Below are 22,100 nucleotides of genomic sequence, written 5' to 3' on the forward strand. Positions count from 1 at the left end.
TTTTCCTAATGTCCAACCTAAACTTCCCTTGCTGCAGTTTAAGTCCATTGCCTCTTGTTCTCTCCTCAGAGACCAAGAAGAACAAGTTTTCTCTCTCCTCTTTATGACACCCTTTAAGATATCTGAAAACCGCTATCATGTCCCCCCTCAATCTTCTTTTTTCCAAGCTAAACAAGCCCAATTCTTTCAGCCTTTCTTCGTAAGTCATGTTCTCCAGACCTTTTATCATTCTAGTTGCTCTTCTCTGGACCTTCTCTAATTTCTCCACATCTTTCTTGAATTGGGGTGCCCAGAACTGGACACAATATTCCAGCTGAGGTCTAACCAGCGCAGAGTAGAGCGGTAGAATGATTTCTCGTGTCTTGTTCACAACACACCTGCTAATGCATCCCAGAATCATGTTTGCTTTTTTTGCAACAGCATCACACTGTTGACTCATATTTAACTTGTGATCTACTAGAACCCCTAGGTCCCTTTCTGCTGTACTCCTTCCTAGACAGTCTTTTCCCATTCTGTATGTGTGAAACAGATTATTCCTTCCTAAGTGCAGCACCTTACATTTATCGTTATTAAACTTCATCCTGTTTACTTCAGACGATTTCTCTAATTTATCTAGATCATTCTGAGTTGTGACCCTATCCTCCAAGGTAGTTGCAACCCCTCCCAGCTTGGTATCATCTGCAAACTTAATAAGCGTACTTTCTATGCCAAGATCCAAATCATTAATGAAGATATTGAACAGAACTGGTCCCAAAACAGACCCCTGCGGAACCCCACTTGTTATGCTTTTCCAGCTAGATTGAGCACCATTAACAACTACTCTCTGGGTGCGATTAGCCAGCCAGTTATGCACCCACCTTATTGCAGCGTGATTTAAGTTGGACTTGCCTAGTTTGTCGATAAGAATATTATGCGAGACAGTATCAAATGCTTTACTAAAGTCTAGGTATACCACATCCACTGCTTCTCCCTTATCTACGAGTCTCGTTATCGTGTCAAAAAAAGCTATCAGGTTGGTTTGACATGATTTGTTTTTTACAAAACCATGCTGGCTGTTCCCTATCACTTTACTACCTTCCAAGTGCTTGCAGATGACTTCCTTAACTACCTGCTCCATTATCTTTCCTGGCACAGAAGTTAAGCTTACTGGCCTGTAATTTCCTGGGTTGTTCTTATTCCCCTTTTTGTAGATGGGCACTATATTTGCCCTCTTCCAGTCTTCTGGAATCTCTCCTGTCTCCCATGACTTTCCAAAAATGAGAGCTAACGGCTCAGCTACCTCTTCTATCAGCTCCTTGAGGATTCTAGGATGCATTTCATCAGGCCCTGGTGACTTGCAGACATCTAATTTTTCCAAATGGTTTTTAACTTGTTCTTTTTTTATTTCAAAAACTAACTCTACCCCTTTTCCACCAGCATTCACTGTGTCAGGCATTCCTTCAGATTTCTCTGTGAAGACCGAAACAAAGAAGTTATTAAGCATCTCTGCCATTTCCAAGTTCCCCATTACTGTTTCTCCCTCCTCACTGAGCAGTGGCCCTACCCTGTCCTTGGTCTTCCTCTTATTTCTAATATATTTGTAAAAGGCCTTCTTGTTACCCTTTATGCCTGTAGCTAGTTGGAGCTCATTTTGTGCCTTAGCCCTTCTAATTTTACTCCTGCATTCCTGTGTTATTTGCCTGTATTCATTCTTTGTAATTTGTCCCAGTTTCCATTTTTTATAGGATTCCTTTTTTAGTTTGAGATCATGCAAGATTCTCCTGGTTAAGCCAAGGTGGTCTTTGCCCATATTTACTATCTTTCCTACATAGGGGAATAGCTTGTTTTTGGGCCCTTAATAACGTCTCTTTGAAAAACTGCCAACTCTCCTCAGTTGTTTTTCCCCTCAGTTTTTCCTCCCATGGGATCTTACCTACCAGCTCTCTGAGTTTACCAAAATCTGCCTTCCTGAAATCCATCATCTCTATTTTGCTATTTTCTCTCCTACCAGTCCTTAGAATTGTGAATTCTATGATTTCATGATCACTTTCACCCAAGCAGCCTCCCACCTTCAAATTCTCGACCAAGTCCTCCTTATTTGTCAAAATCAAATCCAGAACAGTTTCTCCCCTGGTGGCTTTTTCAACTTTTTGGAATAAAAAATTGTCTCCAATGCAGTCTAAGAACTTATTGGATAGTCTGTGCCCCGCTGTATTAGTGTCCCAGCATATATCTGGATAGTTAAAGTCCCCCATCACCACCAAATCCTGGGCTCTGGATGATTTTGTTAGTTGCTTAAAAAAAGCATCATCCACCTCTTCCACCTGGTTAGGTGGCTTGTAGTAGACTCCTAACAGGACATCACCCTTGTTTTTTACCCCTCTTAAACTAACCCACAGACTCTCAACACGTCCATCTCCTATGTCCATCTCCACCTCAGTCCAAGTGTGTACATTTTTTATATATAAGGCAACACCTCCCCCCTTTTTTCCCTGTCTATCTTTCCTAACCAGGCTGTAGCCTTCAATACCAACATTCCAATCATGTGTATTATCCCACCAAGTTTCTGTGATGCCAATGATATCATACTTGTATTTATTTATTAGCACTTCCAGTTCTTCCTGCTTATTACCCATACTTCTTGCATTGGTATATAGGCATCTCAGATATTGATTTGAACTTGCCCCCCAGTTTTTTCCTGGCCCTCTTTTTACTCTGACATTGTTGCCCATGCTCCCTCCTACTTCCGACCCATCTCCCAGGTTTCCAAGTTCTCCACTTACGTGCGGGCTTTGCTCCCCTGTCCCCAGCAAACCTAGTTTAAAGCCCTCCTCACCAGGTTAGCAAGTCTGTGTCCGAATATAGTCTTTCCCCTCCTCGAAAGGTGAACGCCATCTCTGCCTAGCAGTCCTTCCTGAAATAGCATCCCATGGTCGAAGATTATTTTGTAAGTACTACAGAACTGTGGTTTTGTTTTGTGAAGTTACAGACTAACACAGCTACCTCTCTATGATTAAAAGGTATATTATATATATTACAATGTGTTAAGCTTCTGAAAATTTGAGACTGAGGTCCTCTCTCTGACTTTGGTTAGAGAAAACTTCCCTATTGAGGAAAATACTTAAGCCCCATTGACTTCAAGTGCTTATTTATTTAATAATGGATTTAAGTATATGATTTCCTAACTTAGGCTTTTATCTATGGGACACAGAAAACACAGATGGGGAGTGTAAGCTTTCGCATTACACTGCACTCTCAAGATGATTGTGGTTATTTATATTTTTTTGTTCATCTGTTTGATAAATGTTCACATTTTATTAATCCCACAACATATGAGGCCACAACTCCTGTTCTGTTGTAAGAGGATGTGAGACAGAGAGGCTGGGTCTACACTTGCCCCCAACTTCAAAGGGAGCATGGTACTCACAGTGATGGAAGATTACTAATGAACTGCTGTGGTGGATACTCAGCACTTCATTAGGCTAATTCTCCCCTGCGGCAACTTTGAAGTGTCAGACTTCAAAGTGCCAGCACACGTGTGGCCGTGGGCACTTGGAAGTTCCTGCACTACTTCAAAGTGCCTTTACTCCTCAAAATTTTGGGAAGTAAAGGCACTTTGAAGTAGCATGGGCAGTTTGAACTGCCTGTGACTGCACGCATGCTGCCACTTCGAAGTTGCCACAGAGGAGAACTGTTGCCTCTGTTGCATTTGAGTTAAGTGACACCCAGCAATGATCAGGAGGCACTGGTTCCTTGCTGTCATTTCAGATGTCTGGCCCAGAGTATCCATTATGGGAAGGTGTGTGTTTTTCCCTTGTAGTCCTGGCCTGAACCATGCAGGCTCTGTTGCTCTACGGGCTTCTCTATATACAGAGTTCTGTTTTCATTAACCAGCTGTGAATTATAACATCATCAAGTATCTCAAATGTAGAAGTTAATTAGCTGAGACTTGTTAGACTTCTGTAATAGCGTAACTTCCAAATGCTATAAACACAGTAACTAACTTGGAACAGAAGTATGTATATTTGTTAATTGTCCTTGGCTGCATTTCTGCCTTTATTAGACAGCTTAAGGAAGTGTTTGGATAGTTAAGGACCTGCTTCATTTTAAAGAGACCATACAGCATCTTTTTCTTCTTCATTATGGAGGAATTAATTGTAATAAACAAGGTAGATAAATAATCCATAATAGAACTAATTTTCTTCAAATGACATCTTATTTAATAGCTAAACTATTTGCCTGGTGATTTTTATCGGTCCTGTATTCCTATTTCTATAAATTACCATTTTAAAATGATTAACAGGTTATTATACAGTTTTTAGAGAATTACATACATGTATGTATAAAAGAGTCATCCCATTTGTTGGGGGAAATATATATTTTCACTTCCTGTCTTTGTTTATTGGTTCTCTTTTTATTGCATTTTTATGTATGATTTTTTTTTGTTCATTTTGCCCTGAAGTGTGCTATGAATTCAGTTGTCAGCACTGATCTTTTCTACTCTTGTTATCTCTTGAGTAGAACAATTGATATAACCCTAACCCTACCCCAATTATATATTTTGTGAAACTATCTGGTTTCTCTGTGATTCATCATGGGAAGATTCACCATGGGAATCATAGTATTCAAAAGTAATAGCGTAAAATGTAATACCCCTTTAGTGAAAGCTTAGCTTTTATTATTTATGTTTCTGCGTGTATTTAGTAGGGAGAAAGGTGTGTGCTTTACATTGAATTGAATGCAGCTTTTCAACAGCTGATTGTATTCTCTTTGATTCCTAGGGTTATATAATTAACTCTTCTCTTTAAGGTATCATATAAAACACAGGTTGTTAGCGTTCCTTGTCATAAAGGATCGTATATGCTTTTAAGATATTATGTGCATCAGTGGGTTTTGCATGATAACATTTGTCCATTTTTGATGTAATCTACGTTAGTCCCTGCAAAGTTCAGAGATTGAATGCAAATGATGTGCAAATTATAAGAACATTCCTTCAGTAGAGGTTCAATCTAATAACTACTAAGAGTATCTACTGACAAAGTGGATGTGTCCTGTGTCATTCACCCTCGCCCCCTCCAGAAACAGCCTTTTCGGGTCCTTTATAACAGGTTCTTAGGAAGGATAATAGGCTTGTCAGATGTGTATAAGTAGTTGAAGTAATTGCTCATGTAATAAGAAGTGGAACCTAAATAAAGTTCTTTTTTGGGGTGAGGTAAGGAAGGGTAATTGGATGGAGAGACTTGCTACTAATCCATGTTGTTATACAGAAGGAAATGTCTTTATTTATACATCTAATTTTTTGTCAATGTCCTTGTCAGTGAATTTCAACACAATGCAATCTTGCTTGCAAACCACAGTATTTATATGGTGCTATTACATACTATCCCATTCTACAGATTCATAATATTTCAGAAGATGGGCTACGTCTACACGTGAAGCCTACATCAAAGTAGCCTATTTCGATGTGGCGACATCGAAATAGGCTATTTCGATGAATAACGTCTACACGTCCTCCAGGGCTGGCAACGTCGATGTTCAACATCGACGTTGGGCAGCACCACATCGAAATAGGCGCAGCGAGGGAACGTCTACATGCCACAGTAGCACACATCGAAATAAGGGTGCCAGGCACAGCTGCAGACAGGGTCACAGGGCGGACTCAACAGCCAGCTGCTCCCTTAAAGGGCCCCTCCCAGACACACTTGCACTAAACACCACAAGATCCACAGAGCCGACAACGAGTTGCAGATCCTGTGCATGCAGCATGAATCCCCCGCTGCAGCAGCAGCAGCCAGAAGCTCTGGGCTAAGGGCTGCTGCACACAGTGACCATAGAGCCCCGCACGGGCTGGAGAGACAGCGTCTCTCAACCCCCCAGCTGATGGCTGCCATGGAGGACCCCACAATTTCGACGTTGCGGGACGCGGATCATCTACACGGTCCCTACTTTGACATTGAACGTCGAAGTAGGGCGCTATTCCGATCCCCTCATGAGGTTAGCGACTTCAACGTCTCGCCGCCTAACGTCGAAGTTAACTTCGAAATAGCGCCCGACACGTGTAGCCATGACAGGCGCTATTTCGAAGTTAGTGCCGCTACTTCGAAGTAGCATGCACGTGTAGACACAGCTATGTTGTGTTAACTCATGATCACTGTTTTAAAGGTATTTAACTTTTTACACTGTAATAAAACAAACGGAAATCCCCGACTTTGGAGTTTCACTTCTTTGCCCTCATAGCAGCCTTAAAATGATTTATTTAATTCTTATTAGAAACAATTAATTATACCGCAATATTTTAAGAGCTCAAATGTAATTTCACAGTTATAATTTTCTTATCAGGTAATAAAACAGGATGAGTTTGGCAAGGATTTGTCTGACTGCTCTCTGTTCGATCTGCTGAAATATGATGATTATAACAATGACACGCACCTAGTTCTTGAAGAATTCTATAGAGCATTTGGTAAGTACTATAGCTTTTTCTACTATTTCCACAAATTACTTTTTGTCTTGCTCTGTAAAAAAATAAAATATCGTAATTTGAAGTGCCATGTTACAGTGCTTTGACAGTGAGCTCAACTTGACCATTGTGAGTAGGGGAAGATCCCGACAAAGAAAGTTCATAGGAGATGCATTTGTGCCCACATTTCTCAAAACAGCAATTTTGATGAAGTATTTTGAGAAGACAGGCTTTTCTGTCAATAAATGAATGGTATGGATGCACTTGTGAAAAACTACTGTGTTCAATAGTGACAAAGCTCATCACCTAATAAATTATTTTGTTAGTCTTTAAAGTGCTACATGACTGCGTTTTTTTCCACTGTGTTCAAGAGTAGGTTGTAATATGTACAATTGGTCAAGCCATATCCCTTTTCTGTATTCTGATTTTCACAAGCCTAACAGATACAGGTCTTCTCTTTTCTCATTTTTCCTTCTCTTCTTTCTTTTCTTTCCCTTTCCCTTTTTTCTCCTGCTGATCTGTGCCTTACGTGCTTTTCAACACAATGTGTCGAAGACAACTCTGTGGAGAATTCATGAGATAATGTGGATTTTCAGTTTGTAGCTTGCCAATCTTCTCTCGTGGATGTCAAAGTTGTCTGGGACCCAAAGTTTATTGGGACATGTATTTCCCAGACATGTCTGTTCTCCCTATTTCTATTATATGGCCCCCATTTTTTGTCTAAGTGCATAGATATTATAATAAATTCAAAGTTTTCTGCTTACTACTAAAAATGTTAGAGGAGACAATATTTAAAATTGAGAAGCACTTGGAAAGCAAATGGGAGAGAATAGGTAATGGGAATATCACAGCCACTGTAGATTTTTCTGTCATGAAATGAAGATCCAGATTCACTTTACTGTTTTCCAACTAACATAATTTAATTGATTTTAAGGAGGATGTAATTTACATTTATATAAGTGAGAGCAGAGCCATCTGAGAATGGGGAGAATAAAGCCAGTCCCCTTGCAGGCCTGTGCCTGCTACAGTGGCATAATCCCTCTGGGGAAGGGTGGGGGGAGTCCAGACCCACTCTCTACTCTGGACTCTGGCCCAGGGTCCCTACAAGGACAAGAGGCAACTGGCAGGGCCTTCACCCCTGCCCCAAAGTAGCAACCTCACCCTGGGCCACTTCACCCACTGCTTCCCCGTGGTACCTGCTCGCTCGCTCGCTCTGCTCTGCTCTGCTCCTCCAGTGCACCTTCCAAAACCTTCCCCCCTGCTACCAGATGGGGAGCCTTTTATAGGGAGCACAGAGCCCAGCTGACCAATGAGGGCTTGGGCCTAGTCAGGGAATAAAAAAGCATTGGCCCACCATCCAGTATACCGTCTTTCTAGAAGGTTCCTGAAGCTTCCAGGTAGGGGTCTACCACAGCATATACAATATTTTGTATCATGAAGGATTAAGAAAATGAAGATGGGTATAATATTAAATAGTCACAATCACATACTTTCTGTGTTGTGGTATTAAACAGTTGATGAGTATTGGTTTTGGTTGTTTGGTAGTAGCCCATATAGGTTACAATTTGGGATGATAGCTGTAAACTAGGTATGTGCATTTGGAGGGGGTTTTATTTTCTTGTTGAAGCAAGTTTGCTCAGATAGTTGAGTGGACCATTTCATGATGCAATCGTCTGCCTCTGATGAATTGTGCTTGTGTGTGTTAAGGTGTATATCTTGGACTTTCTCCCTGGAGCATATTCTATGTTGAGTGGTTGGCTATAGGTAAGATTTCTTTGATGCGTCCAGGGTGGTTATTGGGTCTATGCAGGTAGGCATGGTGAGCCCTGAGTTTCTTGTATATAGTTGTTTGTTTCTTGTGTATAGTTGTCCATTGCTGAAGCTAACTGTGATGTCCGGGACGTTGATGCTGATGTGAGTGTTCTAGGGAGAGTTTCATGGCTTGGTGGTGGTGCTGCAATTGTGGTGGAAATATATGATGGATTTTGCTATCCATCCAGAGGATGAAAATATCATAGGTGTATCTCAGGTACTTACGGTTCTTGTGGTGCATTTTTCTAAAAGTTCTTCTTCAAGGTTGCCCACAAATATTTTGACATACTGGGGAGTCATCCTAGTACCATGGCTGTTCCCATCACTTGGACAAAGTATATGTTTGCTGAATATGAAATTGTTATTGGTGAGGATTCAATGAATGAGCTTGAAGTGATTAGGGTGGATATTTTGAGGTTCATCCATTGTCTTGTAAACCTTTGTTATTATAGGACGTCAGTCAGTTATTGAGAAAGATGCTGGGGTGTAAATTGGCAAGAATGGTATTCTCAATCTCAGCCTTGACCATTCCACTTGGAAGAGCCATTTCCTGGACACCAGAGTACAAATCACTGATGGTCAAATCAATATCACTCTATACCAGAAACCCCTGACTGCTACTCTTACTTACATGCCTCTAGCTTCTATCCAGGACATGTCACATGATGCATTGTTTATAGTCAAACCCTAAGATACAGCCACATCTGCTCCAATCCTACTAAGAGAGACAAAAACTTCAAGATCTCTACCAGCAACGAAGGGTCCTGTGACACCTTATAGACTAACAGAAAAGTTTTGAGCATGAGCTTTTGTGAGCACAGACTCACTTCTTCAGATGCAGCATCTGAAGAAGTGAGTCTGTGCTCATAAAAGCTCATGCTCAAAACTTTTCTGTTAGTCTATAAGGTGCCACAGGATCCTTCATTGCTGTTACAGATCCAGACTAACACGGCTATCCCTCCGATACTTGACAGCATGCAAGATCTCTACCAAGCATTCATAAAACTTAATTACACACCCGGAGAAGTAAAGAAACAGATTGACAGGGCCAGATGAATACCCAGAAGCCAGCTATTTCTATGTAGGCCCAAGAAGGTTAATAACACAACACCGCTTGTCATCACCTACAACCTTCAACTCAAACCCCTCCAGCAGACTGTTTACAATCTAGAACCTATATTGGAACATGCTAGTTCACTCTCACAGGCCCTAGGTCACAGGCCTGTTCTTTCCTACAGACAACCACCCAACCTCAGGAAAATTCTCACTAGCAGCCACACACTGTATCACATAAATACTAATCCTGGAACCTTTCCTTGCAACAAATCCCATTGCCAACTCTGTCAACATATTTACACTAGAGACACCATCATTGAACCTTATCACATATCGGGAGCTCATATTCCTGCACTTCCACTAATGTGATATACGCCATCATGGGCCAGCAATGCCCCTCTGCCATGTACATTGGACAAACTGGAGAATCACTTTGCCAAAGAATGAATGGACACAAATCAGACACTAGGAATGTGAACACACATAAATCGGTAAGTGAGCATTTCAACTTGGCAGGACACAATGAGGAATTAATGGTGTTTGTTTTAAAACAAAGAGATTCTAAGACCAAATTAGGAAAAAGGGAGACATCTGAATTGGAATTAATTTTCAAGTTTGATACCTATCACCATGGACTCAATAAAGATCTCCGTTATCTTATGCATTACAAGGACAATTTCCCCAGATTTGATATTCACAGTGATGGCAGGCACTTGAAATACACTTGTAGAGGTCTTCACACTCCCTTTTCCTCACCCCATCGAGCTGATTTGTCAGATTTTTTCTTTCATATTTTTTTTCTGTTTTTTGTTTTTTGAAGATACAGAGTAACATGGCTATCTCTGAAACTGATTAGTTTGGGGATGGAGTCTATTAGTCTTGACATTCCTTCAGTACAAGTGCCAGGGCCAGATACGATGAGTCTGCCTGGGTTCCTTGTTCATTTATCTTAAGAAGCATGTGTAATGTCTCTTGGGTGTGTTTGTGGTGACTGGGCTTGTAGAATTTTCTTAGGCTACATGTACACTACAGGAATCTTTTGAAAGAAGTCCTTCCAGAAGATCTCTTCTAAAATAACTTATTTTAAAAGAGGCATTCCTGCACAAAAACACAGATCAAAAGAGTGATCTGCGCTTTCAAAAAAGAGCATCCGCACAGCCCCTGCTCTTTCAAAAGAACAGTACAGGGATCAAAAAAAATCAGGTGCCATGAGGACTACCTTTCTTTAAAAAAAAAAAAAAAAAAAAAGCTGACAGAGCATGTGCACACATTTTCTTTCAAAAGGAGCTTTCATAACAAAGCATTTTTTTCTGAAACAGGAGTGGAAGAGTACTTTTGAAAGGAGCACCGCATTCTTTCGTTTTAATTTCAGTAGAACACTTTTGGCTATGTCTACACTACAGAGATCTTTCAAAAGAAGCCCTTCCAGAAGATCTCTTCACACCTCACACCCAAAAATGCAGACCAAAAGAGTTATCTGCTCTTTCTAAAGGGAGCATCCACACAGCCCCCTCTCTTTCGAAAGAACAGGCCAGGGATTGAAAAAGCCAGTGCCATAAGGACTGCTCTTTCGAAAGAAGGGCCATGAGGAGCATCTACTTATATTCTCTTTCGAAAGAAGCTTTCAAAAGGGGGAAGGAGGGTTTATCATTGCCAACTCATGTCCTTCTAGAATGTCAAGTTCAGCAAACACGGCATCTCTGGTTAACCTTATCTCTGCTGTCCTGGAGCTGCAACAGCAACTTTGAATTATCTGCATTAACTGCCCTGCATTCAGTGTAGTTGTGTCTACATGTGCAAAAAACTTCAAAATAAGTTACCCTTTTTTGAAAGAGTGGGAGGAGCATCCACATGTGTAAACCCATCTTTTGAAAGAAAATTACAGCGATGGAGCGCACACTTCGAAATATGAACCCCGATCCCCTATCAGGAAGATACTCCCTTTTGAAACAATAAATTGAAAGGGTACATGTGTAGACGATCCACAGTCCACTCTTTTGAAATACAGGTCTGCCATGGTGCCGATCAGCTGGAGCGCAAGGCCGCTCCAGCCGGCAGCAGGGGGGCTGTATGGTCCCTGCGTTGGGCTGCCTTAAAGCTGCACGCACACAGGAAACCTGTGGCAGGAAGCTGAGAGCGTGCTAGGAGCAGCCTGCACACGTGCTCCAGCCTGACGCTCCAGCACCCTCATGGCCAGCAGCCAGTCCCTCCACAAGCCCCACGGCCCCTCGCCCAAGCCCCCACAAGGCTCCCAGGGCTCCCGGGGGGGTGGGGGGGAAGGGCCCCCTCCTGAATGGAGCGGGAGCTGCAGGACCTGCTCGGCCTCTGGCAGGATGAGGAGGTCCTGCGCCACATGGGCATAAAGCGGCACCATGCCGCAGCCTTCGGCTGCCTGGCAATGTGCCACCACACCAGGGGCCACCCGGAGTGTACTGCAGAGCAGGTACGCTCCAAAGTAAAAGAACTGCGCCAGGGATATGACCAGGCCAGGGACCAGGCCAGATGCTCCGGGGCCGGACCAGCAACATGCCCCTTCTACAGGGAGCTACGGAGCATCCTGGGGCCCCAGGAGAGTTCACCCCCCGTGGCTTTCCTGGACACCTCTGGAGAGGAGATGCAGCCAGAGGAGGAGGAGGAGCAGCCCGGATCGGGGACCCAGGAGGGCGAGGGGACCACAGACTGGTCAAGCAAGGAGGGGGAGCTGACCATAGTGATCCCCTCCCGCTCCTCCAGCCGGGCGACCGAGGGCCGGACATCTCCGGATGTCACCGAGGCACCCTCAGGTACGTCCAGGGAGGGGTGCACTCCTACTCCACAGAGTGGGGATGACGGAATGGCTAGGAGCCCGCTCACGGAACTGGTGGTCCTGGGCTGCACACAGGCTAGCCCCCACACGGGATGCAGCACCCTGCAGTGCCACACCAGCGACATCCAGCATCTGCCCCCAGTGGACAGTGCCATAAGCCACACAGGGGTGGTGGCCAGTCAGTCCCGGCCGGCGCCCAGGGCCCGCACACCACAGGCCGGGAAGGGCCACCTGCAGGAGAGACCCCTGGAATCACACCCAGGCTGGGAGGCCTGGTCCCGGGGGCGGGGCGGTCATGCTCCCTGGAGGGGTCAGTGTCCCTTGGGGGGGGCGGGGGCAGAGGCCCCATGGGGCGGGCTCAGGCGGGTAGGCCGCAGCTGGGTCCCCTCCATCCAGAGCACATTACTGACATGCTCTCCTCCTCTCCACACAGCCGCACCATCTGTGGGCCAGGAGAACCCCACATCATCCCTCGTCCTGGAGAGCCCACCCGCAGCTGTTGGAGGTGTCCAGACTCCACCCCAGGCAGCGCGCCATCGAGGCCATGTCCGGAGGGACCCCAGAGGGCCAAGGAAGACCCAGCCACCCAGCGCCAGGCCGAGGTGGCTGAGGAGCACCTCCAGCTCACCCGGGCCGACATTGAGTGGCGGAGGACGGCCTGGGATAGACTGCTGGACACCCTTGAGGGCATTGGCCATGCTGTGCAGGAGCACACAGCAACTGCGGCCCACCTCCTGGCCTCCCTGGCGTCTCCCCCTGCTGGCCCTGCCCCCTCTGCCCCCACCGAGCCTGCCCTCTCTGCCCCCACCAGGCCCACCTGCCAGCAATATTTGCCGGTGCTACCGGCACCCTCTCCCCACTCCCGGAACCCTGCACCTGGGGGGCAGGGGCTCCAGGGGCTCTAGGGACCAACAGGGTTCGCAGCCCACCACCCCTGCCCTGGAATGAGCACCTCGCCCCCCTCCAAGTTAGGTTTCCCCCGTACATATGATTTATGAACACCAAAGTTGTATAAATGTTTCTTTATTATTCACCACTCCATGCTGTGCTCCTCGGTGGGTGGTGGGTGGTGGATGTGCAGGTGTGGTGCTGGTGGGGGTGGGGGTGGGGGTGGCAGGGATGGTGGGTGACAAATGTGCGTGGGATGTGGGTGTGCGTGTGGGTCAGAGGTGGCCATCGGCAAAGGCCTGTCTGAGGGCCTCTCAAATGTGGTGGCCATCCCAGTGGGCCTGGCGGATGGAGGCTGTGTACACCTGCTCATAGACAGTGCCAGCCAGAGGGCCCCCCCCCCAGGGGACATAGGCATCCCCCTTTCCCTCCACAATGTTGTGGAGGATGCAACAGGCACCCACCACCTGGAGCAGGTTGGGCACCCCAACCTCCAGCCGTGTCAGGAGACACCTCCACCGCCCCTTTAGACACCCGAAGGCCCGCTCCACCACATTGTGAGCATGGTTGAGGCACTCATTGAATGCCTCCAGGTGGGGTCGACGTGTCCCATGTAGGGTCTCATGAGCCACGGCTGCAGGGGGTATGCCACATATGCCACCATGCAGAGTGGCATGGTGACATCCTCCACCACGGGGATCTCCCTCTGGGCAACGAAGGTGCCGGCCCCCATGCGGCAGAGGCCAGAGTTCTGGAAGAACCAGGCATCATGGGCGCGGCCAGCCCAACCTACAAAGAGGTCGGTGAACCGGCCCCTCACATCCACCAGGGCCTGCTGCACCACCAAAGGGTCGCTCTTCCTGTTCACGTCCTGTCCGGCGCTGTGTGGTGGGGAGCGGATGGGGATGTGTGTGCCGTCCAAAGCGCCAATGCAGTTTGGGAAGCCCAGGTCCTGGAAACCAGTGATGGTGTTGTCCACATCCCCCAGGCGGACGACCCTAAGGAGCAGCATCACGTTGATGGCCCTGAGGACCTGCAGAGGGGGAAGGGGAACACGTGCTTTAGTGTGGGTGTGGCAGCCGTTGCCCACTGCCTCGGGCCCATTCTGCCCCCCCTCCCATCTGGCCCCTGGCCTGTGCTGCCCCCACCCCCTCCCATCCAGCCCCTGCCCCATCCTGCCCCTTGTAGGGAGGGTTCCCCTTGCCCCAGCCCCCCCCCCCCCCACCTTACCTCCATAGGTACAGCCCTGACGGTGGCCTTGCCCACCCTGAACTGCAGTTCCACAGAACGATAGGAGTCCGGGGTGGCCAGCTTCCAGATGGCGATCGCGACCCATTTCTCCAGGGTGAGGGCTGGCCACATGCAGGTGTCCTGGTGTCGGAGTGTGGGGGCAAACCAGTGGCAGATCTCATCGAAGGTCTGCCTTGACATGCGGAAGTTCCACAGCCACCTTTCCTTGCCACACTCCCCTAGCACCACACGCTCCCACCAGTTGGTGCTGCTGGGGTGGGTCCAGAGGCGTCGGGGCACCCGGGGGCGCTGCCCACCGGTGCCCCGGTGGGAGGAGCCCCGTGGCCCTGCGGGGACTGCACAGCCACCTGATGAGCTCAGGTGCAGCTGCGGCAAGGGTGCACAGCACTGCCAGCAGGGCATCCATGAAGAGGGCGTCGTCCTGCAGGAGCTGTCGCTGGGCCTCCATGGTGGGCACGAGTGGGCTCTGCCAGGCTGGGACAGGCTGGGCAGCACTCAGGTCGTGCGGAGGGAGGGGCCCTATGAAGGAGGCAGGTGGCTGCTGCCCCAGAAGGACTTGTCGGCCATTGGTCTCCGTCCGCGGCGTTTCCTGCCTCCCTTCTTTCGAAAGGGAGCTTGGAGCCGTGTGGACGTTCTCTTTCAAAAGACCTGGACGGCATTTTGAAAGAGCAGATCAGAACGCTTATCTGAAAAATGGCAGCAGGTGCTCTCTTTTGATGGCCACTTTTTCAAAAGCCAAACTTCAATTTTTGCCCTTTCAAAAGGGCGCTTATGGGTAGACACAGCTTGTGAGAGCTGTAGCAGTATGGAATGCTTTAGGGGGGTGGAGGCAGTTGTTACAACAGGTTAGTAGAGGTACATTTGTAAGCTGAGAGATGGGAATTAGTTTGAATGTCACAGAGTTGTGACTGTGATGTGGGATCATGTGCCTGTCCCTTGTGTTCAAGTAAACGAAAGAGGAACATGAGTACTTCGAGGACTTATGTTACAGGTAGTCACAGAAGAAGGGCCCCAGAGGGTGGGGGTCTTGCTACAGGAATCGCCAGTAGTGAGCTGGGATATGAGAAGAGTTGAGTGATGGTTAAGGGAAAGTACAGAACCATAGGGCTGGAAGAGACCTCAGGAGGACATCTAGTCCAGCCCCCTGCCTCAAGCAGGATCAACCCCCACTAAGTCATCCCAGCCAGGACCTTGTCCAGTCGGGACTTAAAAACCTCAAGGGATGGAGAATCCACCACCACTCTAGGCAACACATTCCCATGCTTCACCACCTGCCTGGTGAAAAAGTTTTTCCTAGTATCTAACCTACACCTTTCCCTCTTCAACTTCTGACCATTACTCCTTGTTCTGCCATCTGACCACACTGAGAACAGTTTTTCACCCTCCTTTTTAGAGCTCCCCTTCAGGAAGTTGAAGGCTGCTGTTAAATCACCCCTAAGTCTTCTCTTCTGTAAACTAAACAAGCCCAAATCCCTCAGCCTATCCTCATAGGTCTTGTGCACCAGACCCTTAATCATTTTTGTTGCCCTTTGCTGAACCTGCTCCAGCAAATCCACATCCTTTTTATACTGGGGGGCCCAAAACTGGACACTATATTCCAGATGTGGCCTCACCAGTGCCGAATAAAGAAGAATAACTACTTCTCTAGATCTGCTCAAAATGCTCCTCCTAATTCACCCCAGTATGCTGTTAGCTTTCTTGGCTACAAGGGCACACTGTTTACTCATATCCAGCCTTTCATCCACCATAACCCCTAGGTCCCTTTCCATCGTACTGCTGCTGAGCGAGTCGGTCCCCAGCCTGTAACAATGTTTGGGATTCTTCCGCCCCAGGAGCGGGAGTCTACACTTCTCCTTATTGAACCACATCAGATTTCTTTTGGCCCAGTCCTCCAATTTATCCAGGTCCCTCTGGATTCTTTCTCTACCCTCCAACGTATCTACCTCTCCCCCTAGTTTTGTGTCATCTGCAAACTTGCTGAGGGTGCAACCCAGTCCCTCATCCAGGTCATTAATAAAGATGTTGAATAACACTGGCCCAGAACCGAGCCTTGCAGCACTCCGCTTGAAACAGACCGCCATCCAGATATTGAGCCATTGACCACTACCCGTTGGGCCCGACCATCAAGCCCGCTTTCTATCCATCTTATAGTCCAAGGATCCAATCCATATTTCCTTAACTTATGGAAAAGAATGTTGTGGGAGACGGTATCAAAAGCCTTGCTGAAGTCAAGGTATGTCACATCCACTGACTTCCTCATGTCCACAGAGCTTGTTACCTCATCATAGAAGCTAATCAGATTGGTGAGGCAGGACTTGCCCCTGGTGAATCCATGTTGGCTACTTTTCATCACTTTCCCCTCTTCCAAGTGCTCCAAAATGGATTCCTTGAGGATTCCCTCCATTATTTTCCCAGGGATTGAGGAAAGGCTGAAGGGTCTGTAGTTCCCTGGATTGTCCTTCTTTCCTTTTTTAAAGATGGGCACTACGTTTGCCTTCTTCCAGTCATATGGTATCTACCCCGGTCTCCAAGAGTCTTCAAGGATAATGGCCAAAGGTTTGGCAATGACCTCTGCCAATTCCCTCAGTACCCTGGGTTGCATTAAATCCAGACCCATGGACTTGTGCACATCTAATTTTTCTAGATAGCTCAGAACTTGTTCCTTCTCCACAGATGGCTGCCCTTCACCTTCCCATACTGCATCATCTAGGACCGTCATTGGGAAGTTGACTTTGTCCGCGAAGACTGAGGCAAAAAAAGCATTGAGTACTTCAGCTTTTCCTGCATCATCTGTCACTAGGTTACCTCCCTCATCCAGTAATGGCCCCACACCTCCTCTGATAACCCGTTTATTGTTCACATGCCTGTAGAAACCCTTCTTGTTACTCTTCACATCCCTTGCCAGCTGCAGTTCCAATTGTGCTTTTGCTTTCCTGATTACTGCCCGGCATTCTCCAGCCGTATGTTTATACTCCTCCTTAGTCAACTGTCCACGTTTCCATTCCTTGTATGCATCCTTTTTGATTTAAGCTGACTAAGGATTTCCCTGTTAAGCCAAGCTGGTTGCCTACCATATTTGCATTTCTTACTATGCAGCGGGATTGTTTGTTCCTGTGCCTTCAGTAAGACTTCTTTAAAATACTTCCAGTTCTCTTCAACTCTTTTCCCCTTCATCTTTGTTTGGCAAGGGATCCTGCTCATCCGGTCTCTTAGGGAGTCAAAGTCTGCTCTTCTGAAATCAAGGGGCTGTATGTTACTGCTCACCTTTCTTCCTTTCGTCCGGATCCTGAAATCTACAGTCTCATGGTCGCTGCAGCCCAGGTTCCCTCCCACTTCTATTTCTTCTACTAGTTCTTCCCTGTTTGTGACCAACAGGTCAAGTTGCGCACGGCCCCTGGTCGGTTCCTTCAGATTTATAGGTACAGATTTAGATGGAATCCTCAGAATACGTGGTTGACAAGTGAGCTTTTTCTGTCAGAAGGGTAGGTATACTGTGGGGACTATCCACTTCCATATGCAACACAGGAGGCTCACAGAAGTGTGAAGTGGCATATTCATATCAATGTGATGGTCTCACCTGAATGATAAAACCCCAAAGAAAGTAATACAGACTGAAACAATTTGATATGTATGAACCGCTTCTTTTACATCAGTGCATGTTCTCATGCCTCCCATGCCAGTGCTGAAGAACTGATGATATGCACCAAGCACGACCTTGCCATCTCAATTTCACCTCAGCCATGTACGTCTAGTGTGCCTGTTCTCAGCTACTTGGCTTCTCCAGATCATGCACGCTGGTGGATGGAGGGAAATTGGGAGCTAGGCTTAGACTTGCTAGAAGGACAAGGTCATAGCCCCCCAGATCTAAGCTCATACCAGGCAGGCAGAAGGATGTCAGATATCCCACAGATGGACATTCAGCTTGTGGCACACTCATGAGAGAGGAATAGGGTGCCACTGCTTCCTTTCTCCCTCAGGCATATCACTCATCTAAATGTTTCCCCTCAGTGTCTCATCCTCCCTCTCCTGTTCCCCCAACCCCTTTCCTACACACTTATTCTCTTAATCCCCTGTCACATCTGTGCATTTCTCATCCTATTTCCACTTAGTCTGCCACTCCCTATCACCAGCCCCTCACAGTAAGCATTTACGTGTGCACTTCTTTTCTTTTAAAAATAGTTTCAGTACCTTTGGGGTGTTCAGCTTCAGTCACCTTGTATTTCTCTATCGTGTAAAGGTCCTGTGAAAGAGGCAGATTGGAGAAAAAATGTTCCTCCTTTCACTTCAGATTTCTGCCCTGGATTGCATTTGAGTGCCTGTGTGGTGCTCAGATTTCTTTACTGGAGCATTCCCTTGGAACTTCAGAGGTGCTGTAAGTGTCTGGCACCTTGGAACACTGTGGCTGGGTCTACACAGTGCTCCATCTAGTGCCACTGCTGGCAGAGCTATGCAAAATGAGCTTCTTGGGATTGCAAATGGTGTACCATTTGCATATTCCCCATGCTCTTTACCATAGCCCCGCGAGGGTTCGGCATTGGCAGAAGGGGGTGCTGGCACTGCAGAGGCTGTATGGACGTGCCTCTGCCAGCTAAATCCCCCTCTGTCACCAGTCCCTTATGCCTCAAGCATTTGGTAATGAGCTTCAGGAGTATGCAAATGGCACAACCATTTGCAATCCTGGGAGGCTCATTATGCGTAGATCTGCCGGCAGCAGCACTGGGCAGAGCGCTATGCAGACATAGCCTGTGTCTGTAGAGGGACACAACACAAATGTAATCTATCAGACATGTGAGCTTTAGGCCAAGCCTGCACTACACTGTCCTTGCAGCACATCTATTGAAAGTTCACTATGGCAAGAGGAGAGCACTCTCCTGTCAGCACAATCATTCCATGGGAAGCAGAAACAATGCCAGCAGCTGCCGAGTACCAGTGTGAAGAGAACTAAATTTACATTGGAGAGGAAGGGGATTCGCACCGCTGAGTGTGAGTGCTATGTTACATTGTTTAAAGTGGTAGTTTAGATTTACCCTTAATCTTGACTGAATGCCTGACTGAAGAAGCGCACTTTTTTTTCTTCAAATAATGTTACTATTTGATTTCCCCAGAATGATAATGGAAGGCATGCACTCTGGTGTGGTAAACTCTGAGGACTGAGGTCCCTGGCACAATTATATCAGTCCTGTGGCTCTATTTTGACACAAATACTAGCTGCAAGAATGTGAATTTCAGACTCTTGTATTTTGGTTTGGTTATAATCAGGAACTCCCTTGGTCAGATGGCCCCATATGTGGATCATTTGGATCATCCTGTGCCCCTGAAACATACTAGATTTCAAGGCAATCCAACTGACCATACAAATTTTAGAGCAAATTGAACAGTTTAATTTTAAACAGAAGTGCTGCTGTGGTCTATTTCCTATGGTACCAGCATAAATTTATATGGACTAGAAACAGTGTCCTTTTTCTTTGTCTGTTAGCAGTATTATTCAATTTCTGAAACCACTAATTTTATATTACTATATTGTGCTTTTTAATTATATAAAATGAAAATCTCTGAAGCATATCCTCAGGTGGCCTTCACAATAATTGAGAATCTCCAAGTTTTACTACAAACAAGTAAGTAGTGGTAAATTATTCTGTTTGATCACTTACTAGATGCAGATACATTTGCGGGCACTTCCATTTGTGATAGTGATGGAAAAAATGAAGGAAATGTCTGAATAGAACCATTGAATGCAAATGCGAAGCTTTATCAGAAATAATGAAACAAAGTATTGTTTCAATTGTAGAAACTGGTATCATCTCTGAAGTGGAGAAAAATTATTACATTATCTTCTGCAATGAGTTACCCTTACTGGTACAGAACTATTTCTAAGGTATCTCAAATTATGCTGAATAAAAATGCATAGGAAAAATACTGAGGCAATTGGAGATTTTTTCTGCACAGAATCTGTCAGGAGCAAACAAACCAATATGCAGTCTAGTTCTGATACGCTTAGTCTCAATGAATACTATTTTACTACCTGAGGGTTAAAGTGCTGCTCATCATGAACAAGGATATCCCAGTCTGGCCCATAGCCATTACTTACCTGTCCTGCTACTCTACATAATGCAATATAGTATCCACAAACCTGTCAGCCAACATTTTAATGGAGTGGGCCATTCTGTTAATGACTTAAAGGTTTGTGTCTTACTGAAGAGGAATTTTCACAACAGTCTTGAAAGAGAGGCTGTCGAGCTCTCTTTTATATTCAAATTCAGTACATTAACACATGGTTTGAACCGGGATGGGAATTTTCTGGGTCATTATAGGGGCTCTTTGGCATACTTGGCTTAATCTAATTCTTGACTCCACCCATCCCCCTCTGCCCCTCTACTCTCTGATTTGCTCACCTTGATAATTTATTTTTCTGATTTGTCCACCTTGATTACTATTTTTGGTTCTCTGTGTCTTAAATATTGAGTCTGTTCTGGTATGGCTAAGGTCTGAAGAAGTAGGTCTGAATCAGAAACATTCCATGCTTCCACCATGCTCAGGATCTGACTGGGGCTATGACAGTGACAATACTCTTCTTAAAATTTGAATCTGAGTTGATAGTCCAGTTCTCCTCCATCCCCAAAAAGATTTTGTTTCAGACTCACACCTTATTTTGATTTACATTTCTTTTCAACTAGTCTTATTCCTTTGTAAATTTATCCATGATTTTGTTTTTTACAAAATCATATTACCTTTCAGTGGAATCTTTCTTTTAAACTTCAGTGAATTTTGGGACAGACCTATGACGTCCAAATTGTGGTGTCACTATATAGTCTACAGAACCACTTAATTCAGCGAAAGTCCTTGAGCAGGGACTGCAGGATTTGTTCTAATGCTTTCTGAGCACCTTGGGGCCGCATCTACACGTGCACGCTACTTCGAAGTAGCGGCGCCAACTTCGAAATAGCGCCCGTCACGGCTACACGTGTTGGGTGCTATTTCAAAGTTGAAATCGATGTTAGGCAGTGAGACATCGAAGTCACTAACCCCGTGAGGGGATGGGAATAGCGCCCTACTTCGAAGTTGAACGTCGAAGTAGGGCACGTATAGACGATCCACGTCCCGCAACATCAAAATAGCGGGGTCTGCCATGGCGGCCATCAACTGAGGGGTTGAGAGACGCTCTCTCTCCAGCCCCTGCGGGGCTTTATGGTCACCGTGTGCAGCAGCCCTTAGCCCAGGGCTTCTGGCTGCTGCTGCGGCAGCTGGGGATCCATGCTGCAGGCACAGGGTCTGCAACCAGTTGTCGGCTCTGTGGATTTTGTGTTGTTTAGTGCAACTGTGTCTGGGAGGGGCCCTTTAAGGGAGCGGCTTGCTGTTGAGTCCGCCCTGTGACCCTGTCTGCAGCTGTTCCTGTCACCCTTATTTCGATGTGTGCTACTTTGGCGTGTAGACGTTCCCTCGCAGCGCCTATTTCAATGTGGTGCTGCCCAACGTCGAAGCTGAACGTCGACGTTGCCAGCCCTGGAGGATGTGTAGACGTTATTCATCGAAATAGACTATTTCGATGTCGCTACATCGAAATAAGCTATTTTGATGTAGCGTGCACGTGTAGACGTAGCCTGGGTCTGTCTGCCTATCCTTGTTAAATTTCCTAAGCCTTTATTTATTTATTTATTTACATTTTAGAGAGTGACAAAAAATAGTTCCAGGAGCATACAATATAAGATGAGTGTATTCCCTATGCTGAATATGAGGCACCTGGTAAAATTCAAGAAAGTTCAAGAGCAACCAAAGAGAACTGTGCAATACAAACATCCAAAGTAAAAGGAAAGGAAATACTGTAAAGTTGGATTCTTTTTATTTACCTTATCT

The 22,100-nt window shown here is 46.1% G+C and overlaps 1 protein-coding gene across 2 annotated transcripts in view; it reads left to right on the forward strand.

The window, feature by feature from the left end:
* Positions 1–22,100, forward strand: part of FSTL5 (follistatin like 5) — a 655,002-nt gene that overhangs the window by 350,406 nt on the left and 282,496 nt on the right. For both annotated transcript variants that reach the window (XM_074991879.1, XM_074991878.1), the window contains exon 5: positions 6,319–6,439. In XM_074991879.1, the coding sequence (XP_074847980.1) occupies positions 6,319–6,439 (121 nt within the window). The remainder of the gene's footprint in view (positions 1–6,318; positions 6,440–22,100) is intronic.

This window comes from Carettochelys insculpta, chromosome 4 (genome assembly GCF_033958435.1).
Source record: "Carettochelys insculpta isolate YL-2023 chromosome 4, ASM3395843v1, whole genome shotgun sequence".
NCBI classification, from domain to species: Eukaryota; Metazoa; Chordata; order Testudines; family Carettochelyidae; genus Carettochelys; species Carettochelys insculpta.